The 21,870-nt window shown below is 37.0% G+C and overlaps 1 protein-coding gene across 1 annotated transcript in view; it reads left to right on the forward strand.

Annotated features, from left to right (window-relative positions):
• The first annotated feature begins 1,040 nt into the window (after positions 1-1,040).
• The window catches only part of LOC107687064 (KH domain-containing, RNA-binding, signal transduction-associated protein 3-like), a 168,446-nt gene continuing 147,616 nt past the window's right edge, over positions 1,041-21,870 (forward strand). Inside the window, exon 1 of the mRNA XM_016484212.1 lies at positions 1,041-1,443. Coding sequence (XP_016339698.1) covers positions 1,353-1,443 — 91 coding nt within the window. The 5' untranslated portion in view covers positions 1,041-1,352. The remainder of the gene's footprint in view (positions 1,444-21,870) is intronic.

Raw genomic sequence — 21,870 nt, forward strand, 5'->3', positions numbered from 1 at the left:
CACGGAAGTATAGCAGGTAAGTAAGAAACAAGAGAGACTCAAAATTGAGACTCAATTTTACACATGTTAAAATCTGCCAAATCAGCCCAAGGTCTTTTAGTATAAGGCCTCTTGCCAAGATATCGCAAATCACTACTTATTCAGTTATTATTAGTTAAATTAGCTATTCATTGTTTTTGTTCATTCTTAATAAGAACTGATTACATTTAAAAGAATATAGAATGGTTTTCGCTGCTTTGGATCCCATTAAAGGTTCTTGAACATGCATTCCTCCGCTGATGCAGACCGAACACTGTACTAAAATGATGTACTAAAACCATACAGTGCAACAATCTGATTAGTCGCATTAGTGAATAAAATACACCAAGCTTGGCCAATATTGTCCAAATCCCAAACAAATGACACAAAAGAAAATTTCTGCGATGAGCCAGTTCCTACTGGTCAGTCAAAATCACTTTTGATTGAGTTGCTGACTGAACCATTGAAGGTTATTACTTTTGTAATTTTAGTCTCCAAATAAAACTGAGAACTGTTGAGCATGTTGACTTATGCTGACTGATACACATGGCTTTGTTGGTATTCTTTCAAAATTTATTAAATATTAATTTTGGTCTTTTTTTTTTTTTGTGTTAGTCACCTCTGTAGGACCCCGAAAGTCATGAATAATTCTGTAAACACCATTTGAAATCTGAATCTATCTTATTGGCAACAGACTGATAGATATTAAATGCGCAAACAAATGCTTTCCCAAAAATTTCTTCCACAGAACTCAAAAAGAATCGTTAATAGAACCGTTGAGGGCATGAAATGCTCAAATTGAATCTGAACCAGAATCACAAACATCAAGATTCCTTCCGATTCCCATGTCTAATCACCACATTCGCGAGAAACGGCAACACCTCGGACAATTCCACACCCGCCCCGCCCTCAGGGAATGATTGACATCTGGGTATCCGATATCTCACCAAGCGGCACCAGCTACATCCAATCAACTGAGGATCTGGGACTTGCAGTCGTTGCCCGTGGATACAACAGGGGGAGCTTCAAAGCAGTTGTTTACAGTTGAGAGCGGCAGTCTGACTGGAGGACTCTGACTGGACGGAGGCATCGGCGAATTTCCTGCAGATGGGCTACAAGCGAACCATTTGGGAAGCGCATGGACAGTAGTTATCGCCATCGCACCTAAAGAAAAAAGCAAACTCCACATTATCTTGTAGATGCTCACCGGCCGCTGATAGAATCTCTGACTGGTGCGCATCTTGTCTGGGTTGCTTTAGGACAACAGCAGGATCTTACATTTCTCCTCTTACAACTGACAATTGCTTTTTGTCGGACAAAACGCACGGGGCGAGATGGATAACGAAAAGTACTTGCCAGAACTGATGGCGGAGAAGGATTCTCTGGACCCGTCCTTCCAGCACTCATTGCGGCTACTTGATCAAGGTAAGTCCCGCAGTCTCCTGTCGAACTATTCGGACATATCTCTTAAATTCTTGTGCACGATGTTGCGTGTTTGTTTCGCGCGGTCACTGGTTGAAAGATTAATAAGTAAGGAGATGACGATGATGATCCGTTTATTTTGTTGTCCTATTGTTGCCCAATTCTCCTATTGTAACATATTCCAACATTCTACAAATACATGCACGTGTATTGTGGCAAGCCGTATTAACAAGAAATACTTTTACTTTATTTAATTCGAGTAATCGCGTCTAGTATTTTTATCAGTATAAAAGTATCAATTATTTAAACACTAGGCTAGTTCTGGTTTCAGTAGGGTCCAGCTATTTTATCTATTGAATTAGTTACAACAGCTTAGCCATTACATACTAGTACTTACTGTCCCATTTGTTGCTGGTAACAAATTGCATTTTCCCCTCTCAAATATTCGCTAGTATCTTTTCAAGTTTTTCTAGTACTAGTTACATAGACACCATACCCTTTTAGTAGACACTAGTGTGTTCCCCTTGTTTCTAGTATTGAACCATAAAGTATCCATTTAGAAGTGAATTAAATGTAACTAGAAATGTTAATAATGACAGTTGGGATAAATTCTAGTGTACTAGTCACATATTCATGCTAGTGTCATGTTACTAGCGTCTAATTGAATATACACTAATCGCTACTGGAAGTACTAGTAGCTAATTAATAGTCAAACTGAAGAATTGTCACTATTGAATTACTTTCTAGCCAATTAAAGCAAGTAACATAAATAAATACTAGTTAGAGTAATAATGTTAAAATGTTGTACCTGCTTATTGGTATACATTAAAATGAGATAAAATGTTGTCTGCCTGAAGGTTTTGAACTTCATCCTAAATCTGCTTCTTTAAACAATGTATGTGCAAATGTAGGTTAGATGATTTGTTGACGATTTTGCATATGTATTTTTCTGTTCACTGTGAGGAATTAAGCATTTTTATTTCTCAAGAGCTTGAGCTCATTTGCGCTTCTCTAAAGAAGCAGAGCAGATTTGAGTCCAGAGAGAGTGCAGACTCATTAATTAATCCGTTTTAAGAGCGCTGCGTAGAACTGATATTTTTGATAACGAATGTAGCAGGTGCAGTTATTCACATCTCTGGATTGGATGTAAATCTTTTGGGGCTCTCAGGCAAATCGACATCGAATGGAAAGTGTTTAAACGCCAGAGTGTTTTATCTAGTTATTTGTTTTTGAATTTTGTTTTAGAATTTACATTCAAATTATTTATTTTTAAGACATAAACAATCTTCCTTGTCTTATATATGAACAGCTTGAGGCAAGTTTGAAGGTTTGGTTTGAAAGTTGGTTTGCAAAGACTCACATGACTGGTCATATTCAAAATGTTGATGAATGTAGCATGAATCCTGTAGCAAGAAAGTAGGGGGAAAATGGCATTCTGTCTTATACCTTTTTTAATCCTACCAGTTAAAAAACTTTGTCACATAGCTGTCATAGATTTGCACTCCATCTCTTTCTCTCATCCGACTGCTCTCAGTTGCAATGTTGCACAAGTAATTTACTCGTGAAACAACTTGATGCTATTGCAGAGGCAATGTGCACCTCGTCATGCGATCCACTGAAAATATTTCCCAGGATTCAATGGGCAGAATCAGCTGTAGGATCTCCAACTAAAACCACAGAGCTTTAAAAATGGTGTACCAGTGCGAAAGGTTTGCAGCTGTAGGCATGGTGCAGCCATTCTTCAATTAAATCCACACTTATGCAATAGAATGTGTTTCCTGGCTGTTACTCTTGAGTTCACTTTGCCCAAGGGAGTGACTGAATGTCTTAAGAGCTCTAACACACTAAGGCATATATGGTTTGATAATAAGCTGCAGCATCAGCATAGCATGGAGCATGTTCTTTTTGAGCAACTATTCATATATTAATGGGGAATGGGATTGAGGCTCTTGTTTGAGCATCATTTCTTAAAGTAATAGTCGAAAGTCATTATTTACTCACCTTCATGTTGGTTCAAACCCACATGCTGTGTATTTGTGTAACTGACGTTTTTAAGTTTTAAATTTTTATACTGCATTTGTAAAGTGACCACAGATGTCAAGTTCCAAAAAACAAAACAAGCAAATACTATAAAAGTAGTCAATTTTGTGTTTCACAGGGGGAAAAAAATAGCATATTGTTTTGTAACTGGGACTGAGAGTGTATGTGCAGGGAACAGTGTAAAATTGAATCATAAATGTGTCTTAAACTGAAGAGACTACAAATTTTCACTTTTTATAAGTGGAGTGATGCTTTTTCCTATGCAATATCCAAAAATTGTGGTTAAAAAGTGATAATTCCACACTAACTTTTCAACTCACAGATTGGGATTGTGGCTAAACTCAAGTATGTCATCAGGCATCAAGCCTGTCTTGCTTCTCAGCAAAAGCTGTGTGGCTCCATCTCTTCATCAAAGACACATCAACATGCCATGGAGGAAGATATTCAGACGAGTTGTGTCACCAGATTTCTTCAGAGACCGGTAGGGTTTGGCGTGAGAATGTCAGTGTTTCTGTCAGAGCGATGAGCTGGGGCTATGACCAGCATAGCAGATAACACATTTTTCACACTTTCACACTCAGCACTTTTCTGCCTTATCACTCCATCTCGCTCCTTTTCTCTTTAAGAAATTGGAAGGCCTTTTAGCAGCACAATATCTCGTAGTGAGAAGCATGATGACAGAAGGACAGAGTTTAAACCTCTTTTCAGTTTCTGTACCATTTCGCTCACAGCAATGAAAGCGAGAGAGAGAGAGAGAGAGAGAGAAAGAAACTGAGCAAGCCGGGAAGAAAGAGACTGCTTCATAAGTGTATTTGCTTGTTTATTAAGAAAGATGCAATTTGCAAGTAATTAGCTAACATCTCTGAATGTTTTATTGGCAGAAATCAGCATAGGCGTCCTGGGGTTTGGAGATGTTTGCGTGGCTGCTAAATCTTGAGAAAAACTTGCTGCTCTTATCTCCAATATACTACAGATGGCTCATGATGTAATGTCGAGTAGCTCTCAACTTAGAATCCTTAACTAAATTATGTAATTGGCAGGAGAAAAGGAAGAAGAAGAGAAAGAAAAAGCGATATAAAAATACACATTCGCACATAGGTGTTGACACTGTTTGGCGTGATACACAGGCCGCTAAACAAATCTTTGCTGGCTTGAAACAGATGCAGTGGGAGTTTCATTAAACCAGCGCACACCAACCGTCACCAAACTCCCAAATCCCACACAATCTTTTTGCTTAATTACTTTAGAAAGGCCTTTCTTATAAGCATGTGAGGCGCTAATTAGGTATTTAGTGTAATTATGCTCCATTCAATTAAAAACTGATCCATAATTGTGGCTTAGAAAAGTAAAATGTAATGTTCCAGTAAAGACTTAGACCACATACCTGAGTTTACTTTTAAGTAGCAATGTGTATAGTATTCTACCATATAGAAAGCATTTTTATTTATTTATTTTTTTGAAGATGGTTGTGTATATATTGTCAGTGTGGGTATTACTTGATATACATCACAACTAAATGCATAGTAATTTATGCCAGTGTCATTATTGTATTGCAAATGAAGTGCACTAAATGCATCGGAGATTCAGCCGTGTCACACGTTTGCTTGACTTTTGTTCACCACTTGAATATGGCAGGTCCTAGAGGTTGCTTCGTCAGTAATTGAACTATAGAAAATTAAATGAATGCGTACACACATCCAATAAAAAATACAAATGCATCAAAATACATTAGCCCATGTATGCTGTATCCCTTGTTGAAGCAGAGAGAAATAAATGCTTGTGCAAATTCACAAAGCTCTGAGCACAGCATGCACTGTGTAAGATGGTCTGTAAGATTCATTTAAGATTCAGGAAGATACATTGATTCCTGTTATGATACAGAGATCTGTAGAAAAAAAGAGTTTTTTTTCTTCCCTCTCTGCCCTTTGGTCCGTGGCTGTATGCCGGCTTACAAAACCACCCACCAGCAAACAGAAAGAGCGCCTGGCAGTGCATCAAATGCCTTGTGAACGGAGACAGTTAGAGAGATAAATTGCAAAGAGAATGGCACTTGATTGAGATAATCATCACTGTCTCACAGACGCCCGGGGCAGCGTTAATATATTATCATGTGCGTACGTGAATAGCTGTTGCTGAGAGTTTCTGATCTGAGATCAGGTCAGTTGGTGCTAATAGTATTGGAAAGGATAAAGAAGACAGACCTGGGCTTAGTTTTAACGTATAAATGCTCACTGGCAGATTGAACAGATCTTTAAAAACTGTTATTAACGATTCAGGGTTACGTTACATCTCTTACCTATAATTCTATGAGCAATCTTATCTTTTTTTATGACAACATTACTTCAACATACTGTAGATAATGCATCACGTACCTCTTATATTTACTACTCTCTTTTATTGCAGGACAGATGTGCTACTCTCTCAAATTCAAGATTAGGAGTGATTTTTATTCTTATATTGAAAAAAGAATAGGGTTTTATTTTTGTGATTTAATAATGCATGCATCAGAATATTGTAAATATAAAATTTCAATAGTAATTAGTAAAAATAAAGCTTCAAAATTATGTACATAAAATACAGTACAGAAAGAGAGAGAAGTTACAATCAATGTATCCTACAAAAAAAATGTCTATACAGCACAATATATCACTTATACTTATTGGGCCTTATTTACGAAACGAACGTACGACAGAAAATTGGACGTACGGTCGTTTCAACGCAAAACTTGGAATTTATCAATATGGACGTGAGCGGTGGCTACGATCAAATCTCACGTCTGGTCTCTGCTCGTGTACGCAAGTTTTTGAGTCACCTGAACTTGCGCACAGCATAGTAAATATGGTGGAGAATTGTAGATTGACAGCATTTTGTTCATTTTTATATTCCTGACCGTCAAACGAAGCTCATTAGTCGATCGTTAACCAGTAAGATTAGAATGTCTTTTTTTGTTGTTGTTTTGTACAGGGCTTTAGCTTTATATGCGCGAATAGCAGCAGCATAAACAAGACCGTGAGGATTCAGTCGTCGCATCATGCACCTGCAGCACTTCTGTGAAAGGAGAAAAACAGAAATTAAGTCTATAAAAGGAATAAAATCAATAGGATAACACAAAATATATAATAGACTATAATATAATTAAAAGATTAACAAAATAAAAAAACCACTGTGCAACAAGTATAGGCTACGCTCATTTTTGTGACACTCTTAATGCATTTAATTTCTTTTCTTTATATCTTTATTTGATTTAATCCATCTGATCGCACAGGCGCCTCACGCACACACAAACAACATTAGATCTAGCGTTGCCTGACATTTCAGCCATTCATCATCAAACTAAAATGCAGTCAACCAAACTCAGCGTGTAAAATCAGCGTGCAGCGCCCAAACAAACATTTTTGCACACGTGAAGGATTTTACACAGATATTAGAACATGACTGAGGTATAAAGCCATGTTTAGGCTACATAATGAATAATAGTTATGCAAACAAATGTTACAAATATGGCAAAAATGGATACATTTGGATTCTTGTGGTATGAGGCAGGCTCGTGAGCCCAATGCCGTTTCAGTTTTGCTTGACATTTGTATGCTGTTTATAATGAATGCCACTATAGCCTAATTTTATAACTACTTATTTTTCATTCTTGTTCTATTCTGAATACCGTTAAATTGAAAATATTTGTTGTAGAGTGAGGGGAACTAAAAAGGCTGGTTATATTTTCCAGTATTTTAATATACATAAATTACATATTAATGTAGCCTAATTGTTTACAATTAGGCCTACAAAGTTAACGGGTGTTTTTGGAGTAAGATAAATTTCTCTTTCACGAGATTACTTCCTCTTTTTGGCCGGGTTTCGTTTCTCCGTGTCGTAAACTCTAGGGGCGAGGCTTCAAAACCAGGGTAGATTGGCGGCATACGAATGTTTCATGAATCACACGTGAACTCTGTCGTAAATTGATTTGTGCGCACAGATCTGCGCTCGTTTCTACGTTAGATTGATAAATGAGGCCCATTGTGTTTATACTTTGTTTGTTCTAACCTTACGGTGTTTTGAGCAAATTCTGTGTAACCTAAACACCTCTGATTGGCTATTACATTCACATGCTCAACAAACATGTCTGTGATTGGTTACATATCTCAACACTTCAAGAACATGTTGTAAATAGAAATCTTTAATGCTCTTCACAGAGTTCTCACACAAATACAAACGGGAGCTTTTGAAAGCAGCGGGAACCGAATTGACCCAGGACTCTGTATTAGCGGTACTGCAGAAAAGCTGGTATTGTTAAATTTAAAAAAAATGTAAGTATCAACTTGGTACCAAAGTACTAGTACTTTTGACAACACTACATCAGAAGGATAAAAACAATGGTGTTTGCACTACAAATGAATACAAAGCAAACTAGAGAAATGCAAACGGACAGAATGCTTTAGTGTTTTCTTTGCATAAATCCGTTTTCTCAAACATTCATATCCTTGTAACGAGTTGCCAGAGGTTGGCTTAAAAAGCATCCATAATTTCTTTATCTTTCTGTTCTTTTTATTTTTCTTGTTTTGCTCTGTCACTAGTTGATCCTGCTTAGGCAGTTAATGACAAGTACTTATTACAAGATGTCTTTTCACTGAAATGATTTTAGACATGCAGCAATACACTCTCTCTTATTCACTTTTCCTCTGTGTGAAGTGACAACTGTTTCCTGAGAGACTCGAATTGTTCCTCATAAAATCTAATGACTGCTCGTTAACTGCAGTCAACACATATTGATTTTACCCTTAACATCTGATTAAGGTTCCTAGTTATGTCAAAGAAATGACTAGCCAGTGTAATTTACTGTGAGCTGTGTTTTATTTCCCAGCGTTGCGCTGGGTGATCATCTCCAAGGGACGAATAATATTTAATGGTGAAGTATGTCATTTCCTCCACCATTAGCAGCACCAAAGCAGGTCTGCACAAAAGTTTTTCGTCTTCCTTTGCTTAGTCCCACCTCAAACTCAAGCCAATGTCCAATCTCCTCAAACAGACTGCAGTTTCATTTCATGCTGCTAGCAGTGCAGAAATGGTACACTTCACCTTTAACGACCAAATAAATCAGTTTAAGAATCATGAATCAGGTTTACAGGACTTTTATGAGAGTGAGTAACCAGTGCGTGTCATGTGTGACATTGTTTTCAGAATCTATTTTTACGTTTGTATTTACTAAAATGCAATAGATGTTTGCGCGTCACCTCGGATTATGCCATCCCGATCTCAAGCCGCAGTCGTTTCCCGGCTCCTCTACAGGCTTAATCATCTCCAGCAGACCTTGCGTGATGGGATGGGTGATTTTAAAGCATTCTCTTCCCCCATAAAACACAGCGGTGTGGAAAACGTACAACGCTTCTCATTTTCTGTTTGAGGGTAGAAAAGAGCGGCATTTTTTGTGTCTGCATTTGTCAGTCTCAGCAGGTTCCGTGTGGGGGCTTTCTCAGGTCAGCTCGAAAAACAAATGAGCCTGGAATCTCAGACGCCGAGCACTGATTCGACACCATGGGTCAGGGATAATGAGCTGGAGCGTGTAGCTGTGAAATACTGTCTCTGCATGTTTGAGGAAGAGAGGCGCTCCGTTCCCCCTCCCTTCATCTACGTCTTGCCCTTGACAACTGGAAATCCGTAATGTGATATGTAGTCTTGTGGTCTTACCAAACAACCTGTGGTGACCAATAATTCCCCTCGACTGCAGTATTTCCATAGGCTGCTGAGAGAGAACCTGATTCTGTCCAGTTCACCCAAAAACGAAAATCCTGTCTTCATTAATACACTCCTATGTAGTTCGAAACTCATCAAACTTTTTCTAAGTGTATTTTGAAGAGATTCAAAGCTGTTTCCCATACATTGAATGTGTATTGAGGCTATGTACATTACTGTTCGAAAGTCAATTGATCAAAAGTGTCAGTAAAGATATTTATAATGTTACAAAAGATTTCTACTTCAAAAAAATAAAAATCTGTTCTTTTGAACTTTGTATTCCTTAAAGAATCCTGAAAGAAAATGCGTCATGTTTTTAAGCAGCAAAACTGTTTTCAACATTGAGAATATATATTTTTTTTTCTTGACCGGCAAATCAGCATATTAGAAAGATTTCTGAAGGATCATGTGAAACTGAAGACTGGAGTTATGATGCTAAAAATTCAGCTTTGCTATCACAGGAATAAATTACATTTTAAAATATATTCAAACAGAAAACAGTTATTTTAAGTTGTAATAATATTTCAGAATATTGTTGTTTTAACTATATTTTTAATCAAATAAATGCAGCCTTGTGGTCAGGTGATCATGAGAGATGACTTTCAAAAACAAACAAACAAAAAAACGTATCAACCCCAAACTTTTGGGCTGCATATAGCAGCAAAAAATTTGAATTTGAATACATTTAAAATAAAAAATCATATATACTGTATAGAAATTTGGCTTGTTAGTTTCAATTCTGGGACATGAAAATCAGTAACATTTGGTGATTTTGTACTTTCAGCTCTGTTTAATTTTACTATGTTTAAATGCATTCTGCAAATTTACCCCCAAAATCCATGCAGTCTGCGGATTCCGTCTGGGTCGACTTAGGGCTTCAGAAGACTTAATTCTGTCACATGATGACACAGTTTTCATTTTTGGGCAAACTGTTCCTTTAAATAATGAACAGACTTTTTGTTTACAGCTTTAGGATGGATGTGACATGGGTTCGATACAGCTAAACGATCCCAATCTGTGCTCAGGAGTGTTCGGTACTTACATTAGGGAGCTCACGGTGAGGCTGTCTGGCAAACCTTCAACCCGCGGCACTCTAATGTTAATCTAGGCCACCAATCCACCCCTGTGGTGCTCCCATCCTCATTTATACAGTATTAATCTTTTACCGCTGCAGGATGTTAATGCATCGCTCAGAAGAGCAAGGGACAGTACAACAGCAGCCCTGGATAACAGAGGATTAGAGAGACACTGAGAGAGAGAGAGAGAGAGAGAGAGAGACAGAGAGAGAGAGAGAGAGAGAGAGAGAGAGACTCTGTTAATCAGTATGTCTTTGTGCTCCGGGCTACAGTTTGAATAAGGCCGCACTCCTCCGTGGGGAGAAAGTTATTTATGAAGGACTGCCAGCAAATTCAATTTCAAAAGGCAGGGAGAAGGCAATAGGAGAACGAAATGGAAGGATGAAATTGAAATTGTAATGGGTGAAAAAATAGGAGGCGGGAAAACAAGCAGGACAGATAGGAAACAAATAAAGCTGGAATGAAAGAAAGACGAGAAGTAGAATATGATAGTATGTAAATAAGACGGTTCTTCATGGTGCTTGTGTTTGCTGTGTGACTGAAGATGGCTCTCGGATACAGGCGGCACAGTGGAGACTCTTTTGGCCAGCGGATATCTGGCAGTGGGGCCTCATTCGTTGGATTTTCTGGGTATCACTGGAAGGCGGGGCACGCATGAGTGTGATTTCAGAGAGAGCTGCGATCTTCACACTTCGAAAGGCGTTTTTTGTCTCTTTTCACAACACAGGGTGTTTCTCAGATCCAGATGCTTTCACTAGGAAGCTGAAAATCTCCTGCAGTACTCACAGTATGAGTGTGATTGTGTGTGCTGAGATAAAGTGTGCATTACATTGACACTAGCTATGTTTCCATCCACCTATTTTTATGTGAATTTTGGGGTATCACATAAAAAAATGCTGGATGGAAGTGCCAAGATGCGTGCATATTCTAAAAATGTCCATTAAAAAGCCCTATGCACTTTATTGAGGTGGCACATTTTTTTTTATCCGATATGAGGACATGCATGTGAACTATGATGCATACACATTTATGGAATAAGTTCCTCCATGTGCATCAAAGTCATATGCCTCAACAGATCATGTGATTGGATAACTGAACTAACAGCACAAATGTTATTTTACTCATTTTAAAATTCTTTAGCCAAAGTCTGTCATCAAAATGATTTGGTATAATCACCTCCCATAACTGTCTCACACGATTACATTCCCAAACATCAGGAATTTGAATGTAAAATAACATGACAGCTAAGGATGGGCATCGTTTACATTTTATCGATACCGATACCAATACTGCTTATTGATACCGGTACTTATCGATACTGTTATCGATACTATTTGGTGCAAAAAGATATGAAGTGAAAAGTTGTCGAAAATTTCAAGCTATTTTATTACTGCTGAACTTTAGCAACTGTATTAAAATTCTTCAGTAAAGAGCAGTGAGTAATTTTTCTCTTTGTTTTATTTTATTAACATTAAAGGAATAGTACCCAAAAATGAAAATTGTGTCGTCATTTACTCACTCTCAAGTTGTTTTAAACCTGAATGAGTTTCTTTCTTCTGTTGAACATAAAATGTTATTTTGAAGAATGTGGGAAACTAAACAGTTGCTGGTCCCCAGTAACTTTCTTTCTTTTTTTTTTTTTTATACTATTAAAGTCAGTGGGGACCAGAACTGTTTGGTTACCTACATTCTTCAAAATATCTTCTTTTGTGTTCAGCAAAAGAATAAATAAAAATTAATACATGTTTGGTACAACATGACTGAGTAAATAATAACAGAATTTTAATTTTTGGGTGAACTATCCCTTTAATGACAAGAGAGCTGCACGCATCTGTTTTTCTCTCAACAGTTTACTTTCACTTTAGACATAATTAACTGTTTATATGTAAACCTTGTGTGTTTTTGACAGTATTAGCGCAATCAGACGATAACTAAGATAACTAAGTTATCAGGTGCTGTTTGACCAGCCTTTTAGTGTACGGACGCTTCAGGTGTACGTGCTCTGAATAAAGCACATGTTAGAACAGCACGCAAATGAAACGTTAAACCGGCAAGGCTTTAAAGCATGTGCAAAAATGTACTTTTGTGATTGCGTATAAGTCTCGTGAGTGTAACTCTACCGAATCAACATTTGATGTGAATGTGTCTCGCGAGTTTCAGTTGGAGCTGGAGCCACGAGACATAATACAATGCATTGCTTGAGGTAGATGTTGTATTTTGTTAGTAAATGTTTCATTATATTAGTAGTGTTGCCTCTGTTCACTATTACACTACTGCATATATTGCATCTGACACTGGTGTCGCTTAGTTTTGTAACGTGAGCCCACACTTTCAAACATTTCACTCTTGCCATTATGACTGATTGCACACAAACACACACAGCACATGTGTATGGATATCACACGCACGCCGAGCAAACGTCGGCCACATCATTCAGTGAAGGAAAATGACCAGCAGCAGCTTCTAATTCGTTGTTAACACTGAAGTATACGGAGATAAAACAACGCAAGTATCGATAACAGTATCGTTTGTCCTGAAGCTTATCGGGAGTCCGGTATTGACCCAATTATGTACCGGTCCAAAAAAATACCGCTTCTCGGTACCCATCCCTAATGACAGCACATTTTGCATTTCATCTTAACGCAAGTCATTTATTATGTAGGAAAATTTCATTTGTATTATTGGTACTTTGCTCCAATTTCCAAGGAAGTGATGATTTTATTCTCTTCAACACATGGGATGGAAACAGAGCTTTATTCACAATTTTTTATGCTATATTTTAAAGTTTGAGTTAGGACTGAACGATTAATTGCATTTGCGATAATATTGCGATATGAAAAAACGCAATTTTTCAATCGCAGAGGCTGCGATTACACTCAGTCACGTGACACGCAAGAGTAAAGAGGTGTGCTCGACTTGAAGATCGATCAGTGTATGACAGCAAAGTACAACGAGAGAAAGCATAAGGAGACGTCCGCTCTCTTTTATTGCTCTTGCAGTACTTTGATGGCACACACCATCTAAGCAGCGCTGCTTCAAGTCGAACACATCTAAGCAGTCTTCAGAGGAAGCATCAAGTTGGCACGCTACAGTGTTGCCAAGTCCACGGTTTGGGGAACCCCTCCAAAAAAACGTGTATTTTACCCCACAGAACACGATTTTTATGCAGGTGTTTTTTTCCCTGTAGGCTTTTTAAATTAAAAAAGAATTTAGAATAGATTTAGAATAGAATAGAGAGAATAAAGAATATATTGTTTTTATAGGTTTAAAGGGGGGCGTGACCAAAAAAGTTTGAGAACCACTGGTCTAAAGTTAACAGACAAGTGTTTAAAATGTGCAGTCCACGTTTACATATGTTTATTACAGTGACTTTGAATTACCTAAAGTAGTGTGGTAAAGCAACAGATTTGTTTTTATATTTCTGCAATCTACTTTAGTTTGTGATTTGTTACTGACTTTCATATTAATGTTTACACCAGGCTTATTTAAACATAATTATTACATGCTTACAAGGTTGGAAGTTCAACAAATCAGTCAATATACTGTGATTGTAGTTGTTAAATAAAAATGTAATTCATATCAATTCATGCATCAACTAATTTCATCGTAACATATAGGCCTGGCCTACAGAAAAGAACATTTATGTTTAATCTATCTAATATTGTGTTGGTCATACTATACAATGATTTATAGCTTGTCGTTGTTGAATAATACAGAACATAAAGAGCTTTAAAAAATAATTGCATATTAAATCGCAATCGCAATATTGGTAAAAACAAATCGCAATTAGATTATTTTCCAAAATCGTTCAGCCCTGAAAGTTCATATGAAAGGAATAGTTCTCCAAAAAATCTGGCTCATAAAAATGTCTAATCCCATTCCCTTCCTCATCTTCCCTGTTATTTCCTTCCTTCCTTCTAGAGTAGCTATGAATAAAAGTGGCAAAAAGGCCCAAATAATAGATTTTCAGTATTTTAGTTTTCCTCGCTCGTGTTGACAACTTGACACGAAGGTTTTTGTTGTTATTTTCTTTTTATAATTGGCCTTTACTTGGAGTGGAAAAAAGTGTTTAGCCACAATAAGCTATGCATGATTGAACAGAGTTAATTTAATCTCTAACTATATACAGTCCAGCAGCACTGGGACTTTTCACTTTTTATATCACTCTGCTTTTCTGTGCTCATACCAGACAGACTGTCAGTCTGTGTGTTAGTGGTGAGGACTTTACAGTGACTTTTTCTTACATTTACACCAGTAGCTGACAACAAGTGACTGTCTTTAATGAGTAACTGAATCATTCAAATATGTTAAATGATTAATTAAAAACATTATTCATTTAGGAATGAAACAAGTGACTTGACTTGAGTCATTGATTGATTTACTCGACCATTTTGTTCAAATGCACTGACTCATTCAGGGATGTAGGAGAATTGCCAACTGCTGATTGTCAATTTTTGCTATACGTAGAGGTTTTAAATATGTATTTTATATACTACTTTATATTGCTTTTATTCTTTTGAAATTGCTGTTCTATTATTCTTGTTTTCTAAATCTTAAAAAAGTGTAACGCATATAGCCGTTGACAGCATGCATTAAAAAAATATTATAGTTTGGGTTTAAAAACGGGAAAAATAACGATGGGGTATAACTTAATTTGAGAGATATTCTCTGAAATAATTTTGTTTTTATAAGATATTTAGACATCTTTACTGGAAAACGAGACAAATACCAATGAATACTTTTTTTTTGCTTGGCAGTGAAAGTGTAATTTGACGTTCTGCTCGAGGAATCCAATGTTTTTAACACTGAAGGTTATGAAAGTGTGAATTTTTTATTTTTTTCATGCATTTTTTTCTTTCTGTCTAATCAGATGAGGAAAGTGTCAGGATAAGATAACGCTTGTAGTGGTCAGGGAAGGGCCTTGAAAAGTCAAACCTCTCTGTCTGTCTGTCTCCTACTCTACTCTCAGCTCATTACCGAATAACTTGTCTTTCTACAAAAGCCTGAAAATCCACTTAAGTTTCATTTACTGATATCCTGTTTCTTCGCCTCTGTGCTATTAAAGATTTATGCCCCTCCATAACCCGGCGAGATCGTCACTTTTGCCCATTATACGCTATAACGGTGTGTGTGATGTTGTTCCTCTTGTGGATGAGGGTCTAAAAGCTCTGTGAGAGAAGCTTTATGCTGTTATTTATTTTTTTATACAGCCATGCAAAGAGGAGACGAGCTTCCTCTGTCCATTTCCAATGGCTCCTGCAGGTCTGGTTTGCTCTGCCATGAAAACATGATTACAAGGCATTTTTCCTCTTTATAACATGGTCAATAAAATCCCAAATAATTATTGCAACAATTATACACTCGAATTGTTGGGCCCCATGCTGATGCAACACTTTTGAATGCTAATGAATTATGGGTAATCCGAATACAGATGATATATGCATTTTCTCATAGTCTGTAAGGGTCCATTATTCAGTTTTTTTTTTTATAGCATTTTCTCCAGAAGTCCATAATGTCAAGCTTTGTTGCACCAAAAGTTTGAATTTTAGTTTTACTTGTCAATCATACACCAGCGCTCTGACCCTGTATATTAAACAGGCTATTGTTATCACACCTTAGGATTTTTGATTTATGACTAACAGCTATACAGTTGGTAAATACTGAATATGTACTGATGTGAATCATGGGCAGTCATGCAATAAATGGATAGTTCACCCAAAAATGAAAAATCTGTCATTTGCTCACTTTCAAGTTGTTCCAAACCTTTATGAGTATCTTCTGTTTAACAAGTCAAGTCACCTTTATTTATATAGCGCTTTTAACAATACAGATTGTGTCAAAGCAACTGTACAGCATTAATTAGGAAAATAGTGTGTCATTAATGCAAAATTACAATGGTAAACACTCAATTTTCAGTTAAAGGCAGTTCATCATTGAATTCAGTGATGTCATCATCCAGCTCAGTTCAGTTTAAATAGTATCTGTGCAATCAAGTCGACGATGTCGCTGGAAATTAAGTGTCCCCAACTAAGCAAGCCAGAGGCGACAGCGGCAAGGAACCAAAACTCCATCGGTGACACAATGGAGGAAAAACCTTGGGAGAAACCAGGCTCAGTCGGGGGGCCAGTTCTCCTCTGGCCAGACGAAACCAGCAGTTCAAGTCCAGGCTGCAGCAAAGTCACATTGAGCAGAGGACTCAACTGGTTCCTGTGGTCTTGTCCCGGTGGCCGTCTAGGAGACAAGGTCTTTACTGGGGATCTGTCTCTGGGGCTCATCTAGTTGTCCTGGTCTCCGCTGACATTCATGGCTGTCGAGGTCATCTCGAACCGGACTGGTTCCGGGTGACTGCAGTGACCATCTGATCTGGATACAGACTGGATCTGGTGGCTACGGTGACCTCGGAATAAGAAAGAAACAGACTAATATTAGCGTAGATGCCATTCTTCTAACGATGTAGCAAGTACATCGGTTGTTATGGGAAGTTCTCCCAGTTCCGGTTGTCCTAATTAATGTAGCCTAACAATCCTTTAACGGATTTGAATATTAGAAATGTGTTAGCAGCATAACAGTGACAGCTAACACTGTGTTTCCTGATGATATCTGCCAAGGATAACATGTAAAGCATGAAAAGTAACGGCCCTAGTACTGAGCCTTGAGGTACTCCATACTGCACTTGTGATTGATATAAGATATCATATCTAACAGTTTGAAAAGTTTGAAGACTGGTAAGTGATGCCATTGAATCTGAACAAATCACTACCTTATTTGGCATCACTTCTTCTACCCAACTAAGTGCCATTTGAATTGCCACCATTTCGGCTGTGTGTACTGATGTCCCATCCGTTAACCTTCCATATTTTCCAATTTTAAATTCTGGAACATAGAATGCAGATCCAGTACGACCTATTTCTGGGTTTCTTGAGCCATCAGTGTCTATTGGCAGAAATGCATAATAAACTGTTCTGATATATTCTGTTGAATGGGTTTTGATATCAATGTCAATCTGTCCTTTTTTAATATATTCATGAATTTGAAAATCAACTTTAGGTTGACTGAAAAACCAAGGAGGTATTGGGGAAATTGTAACTGTTGGTGAAAATGTAATATTATTTAGTGACATTTTTGCAGCCCAATCCTTTACTTCCCATGCAAACCCTGTTCGTGTTAAGTTCATTGTCTCCCAACTCCCCTCTAATATTGATTTTGTCGGATGATCTGAATTATGCCCTTGTAAATTGATCCAGTAAGCAACAGATAATTTTTTACGTCTTATTTCTAATGGGGACTCTCCTGTTTCAACTTGCATTGCTGAGATTGGAGTTGTTTTAATTGCACCTGTTATACATCTCAAAGCTCGTGCTTGAATAAGATCTAACTTTTTAAGCATACTGATTGAGGCAGATCCATATATAATACATCCATAATCTAAAACAGATCGTAGAAGTGCACAGTATAAGGTGATCATTGATTGTTTATTTGCCCCCCATTCTTGGCCTACTATACATCTCATTAGATTTAGTACTTTACTACATTTCTTTTCAATGTAGTCAATATGGATTTTCCATGTTAATTTAGAATCAAACCACAGACCTAAATATTTAAATTTTGTTACCCTTTCTAACGGTTGTTTATATAAATAAAGTTTAATATTTTCTGCGATCCTTCTTTTTGTAAAAAACTGACAACACGTTTTGGATATAGAGAATCTGAATCCCCATTCCACTGACCATTTCTCTACGCCCTCTATTGCTTCCTGAATTTTACCAGAAGGTCTAAAGGTCTAAAAGTTGATGGTAGCCATTTACTTCCATAGTATTTATTTTTTTTCATACTATGGAAGTCAATGACTACCAGCAACTGTTTGGTTACCAACATTCTTTAAAATGCCTTCTTTATGTTTCACAAAAGAAAGAAACTTATACAGGTTTGGAACAACTTGAGGGTGAGGGCATGATGACAGATTTTTCATTTTTGGGTGAATTATCCATTTAATGAGCTTGTGGTTGTGATAAAAAAATATTTCTTGATGAGTCAGTTTTGCATTATAGTTTTCATAAAAGCTTTCGGTGGATCAGGGAGGGTGCTTTACATAGTGCACATTAGAGTATTGTTACATAGTACATCAAAATCTTATTTCAAAAGAGTAAGGAAAAATTATATTTTACATGATACAACCTTTCATGCAAAGACATTATTCCTTTTTTCTCTTCCACTGTGAAGCTAAACTCTCCTCTAGTGCTTACTGTATGTGTGAATATAGTTGAATAAAGCACATTACTTTTTTTGTAGTTGCACATTTAGTCTCACATTGCTTCCTTTTGTGATGATTTTGAAAATTAATAGTACTTTTGAAGTTGTAGTGCATTAATGTTTTTCATACTGTAATAGTGTAGCTTTTCCAGGTATCACATTTTTTCAGTGAGTGGATTTGATTGTTACAAAACTCAATCTCAGTCTCTTTTTGTCATGTTTGCGTTACACCTTTTATTATTTTTTTACATGTATTTTTTTAATGAAAAACTGTTTAATTTGGTTATTCATATTAAGGTTTTTCTAGGACAAAATGCCTAGCTCATTGTGTTTATTCATCCTGAAATAGGCTTTATAGTTGAAAGTCTGGCTATGTGAGATTTATATAATGCTTATCTGTTTATTAAATTGATAGTGTCTTTTTTCCATCCATTATTATATTAAACCTGAAATGAAAGCTTTATGTTCATTTTAGAGTCATGTATACTGTATAGCCCTTTCCACCATAAATATTGTTTAAAAGCAGTTTTACAGAGGATTGTTCCTTACAAACCCCCAGAGCGAGCTAAAGGCGACAGTGGTGAGTAGAAAGATCACAAATAAAATTATGTGAGCACATGCAAATAAGTTGCAAGTGAGCTTAACATAAATAGTTTTTTTCCCTGACAATTATATGCACTATTTCTGTTTTTAACTATCAAGACCCGACTGTCAATAGAATGAAGTATTATGCTTTTCAGTTATTCTTTAGGATGCAGAATGAAACAGTGAAGCAGTTTCTTCTACACTTTTTCCCTCTCTGAAACAGGATTTTGAAAGCCACTGGACTACGGTATAAATTTAGGGTCAATACCGAGGTACCAGAGGCTTGTATCATACTGAATTTTGGTATCGATCCAACCCCACTACTGTATTCTGCTGTTCACTTTATCTGTAATACCACGTACAACTTGGCAGTGAAAGCTCACCAGTCTTTTTCGCAGTGGGAGAGACCGAGAGAAAGGTCTCTTATATCAGCTGACATAACCAGCAGACAGATGATCATTTTTTCTTAAAGGTCACAGAACGTACTAAACGGCAGCAAGCAGTATTATTGGAGCAGCCGATCGTATTTTATTCGCATTTGCCCACTGGGTCTTCAGCTGTATTCTATGGCGTGTATTGCTGTCTTCCATTTAGTGAGGCTGTTTCTATCTTTACCTCCCTGCCTGGCTCTCCAGGTTAATTTTCTCTCACTCTCCTTCTCTCTTTTTAATGAAACTCTTCTTGTTCCTCATGCTGTTTACTATTGTTCTCCATTCAAGCCGTTTGAGTCCTGACCTGCTGTTGGACTTGGTGCTCATTAAGGTTGGCACAGGCACCGGGTCTTTTGGTTCGTTACATCTCTGACCCATGAGCAGGTTTGAGTGGTGTAGCTCATTAAAGACAGCGGTTCACGCTCATGCACCCCCTCCTCTCCTCCATGGTTAGCTTTTCTCGCCTGGAAACTTTTCACGGCGGGCAGTCTGTTCTTTGCTCGCTCTTTCACTCCTGCTTTTGTCTGAAACCCATTAGCTGAGATGTCTTGGTGGTGCTGAAGCCTGCGAGGGTTTTCAGATGGGTTGCTGAGTTAAGGTGAATTAAAACCACCTGCACGAAACCCCAGACCTGCAATTATACTCAGTGTGTGTGTTTTAATCAAAAATGGCAGTTGATAAGCATTATGGGTTTTCAGTATGCGATTCATTGTTGAATTGCTGTATACAGGTGCATCTAAAAAAATGTGAATATCGTGGAAAAAGTTCATTTTTTTTGTAACTTATTTCAATAAGTGAAGCCTTCATATATTCTATATTCATTACATGTAAAGTAAAACATTTCAAAAGTTTTTTTTTTGTTTTCATTTTGATGATTAGAGCTTAACAGCTCATGAAAGTCAAAAATCCAGTATCTCAAAATATTAGAATATTTCCTAAGAAAAAAAAAAAAAAAGGATTTGCAAAACAGAAAAGCTCAAGTTCTTTAAAGTATGTTCATTTATGCACTCAATACTTGGTCGGGGCTCCTTAAGCACAAATGACAGCATCAGTGAGGTGTGGCATGGAGCGATCAGCCTGTGGCACTGCTGAGGCACTATTGAGCCTTCAGCTCGTCTGTATTGTTGGATTGACTGTTTCTCATCTTTCTCTTGAAAATATCCCATAGATTCCATATGGGGTTCAGGTCAGGCATGTTGGCCAGCTTCAGTCCACTCCTTGTGAAGCTCTACCAAGTGTTTGAATCGGCTTTGCTTGACAGTATTCTCAAGCTCGCGGTCATCCCTGTTGCTTGTGCACCTTTTCCTACCCAATTTCTTCCTTCCAGTCAACTTTGTATTTAAGTTGACAAGTTCAACTTTTTATTCAAGTAGTTGCCAAGGAAACATATACTTTTTAAGTTTTTAATGTTTATTAGTCTTTTTTCAGTTTTAATATTCCTTCTTTTTTATTTCAGTTTAGTAACTTAAGTTTTAGTTTTAATTTTAGTACTATAGCTTAACTTTATTTTATTTCGGTTAGTTGCCAAGGAAATAATATATATATTACATACATATACATATTACATATAAGAGGTTGACCGATAGTGGATTTTGCGATACGTGGACCACAATACCGATTAATTAACCGATAGTTTTTAAAATGGATACTGAACAAAAACTAAAATAATGCATAATGCTTAAAAACAGTACTGAACCATACTAGTAGTAGTAGTAATAATAATAATAACAATTTTGAAATTAACACACTCTAACAAGGAACAATACTTTCATTACACAGCTTTCATTAATCTTAATGTTACAAATGGACTCTTATTTTAAAGTGTTACCATTTCATTTCAACAGTCATGCTTAAAGATGCACATCTTTAAATATATACACAAAGACCATAGCATTAAAATTATATACATTTGAATATTGTATGTATACTCTCACACTTTAACTTCTTCTATTCTTGAACACTTGATGGTTATCCAATCAAAATAAAAGTGCAGCGCTGAGTCTAGGAGAACTCACCGGTATCACACACACTCCAGACGTGTCGCGTTCAATTCGAGCAGCGGTCTAAAACAGTTTATTTAATCACCAAACGGACACAAGTTTACTTCAAGAATGAATGAACAATAAGGCATAGATGAGTTTGAAGTTTGGTGTTTAAAAAACGGAGCAAACGGAAAGAGAAAGCACAATCTATATTATAGCTCTATAAATGAAGCATTAACAACAATTCGGGACTAATATAATGGAATTTAATGGAAAACTATGTGAATGGCGCTCTGTGGCGCGGCAGGATTTTCTGTCGGCTGCATTTAAATCCGCGTC

This window comes from Sinocyclocheilus anshuiensis, unplaced genomic scaffold, assembly GCF_001515605.1.
Source record: "Sinocyclocheilus anshuiensis isolate Anshui unplaced genomic scaffold, SAMN03320099.WGS_v1.1 scaffold1641, whole genome shotgun sequence".
NCBI lineage: Eukaryota > Metazoa > Chordata > Actinopteri > Cypriniformes > Cyprinidae > Sinocyclocheilus > Sinocyclocheilus anshuiensis.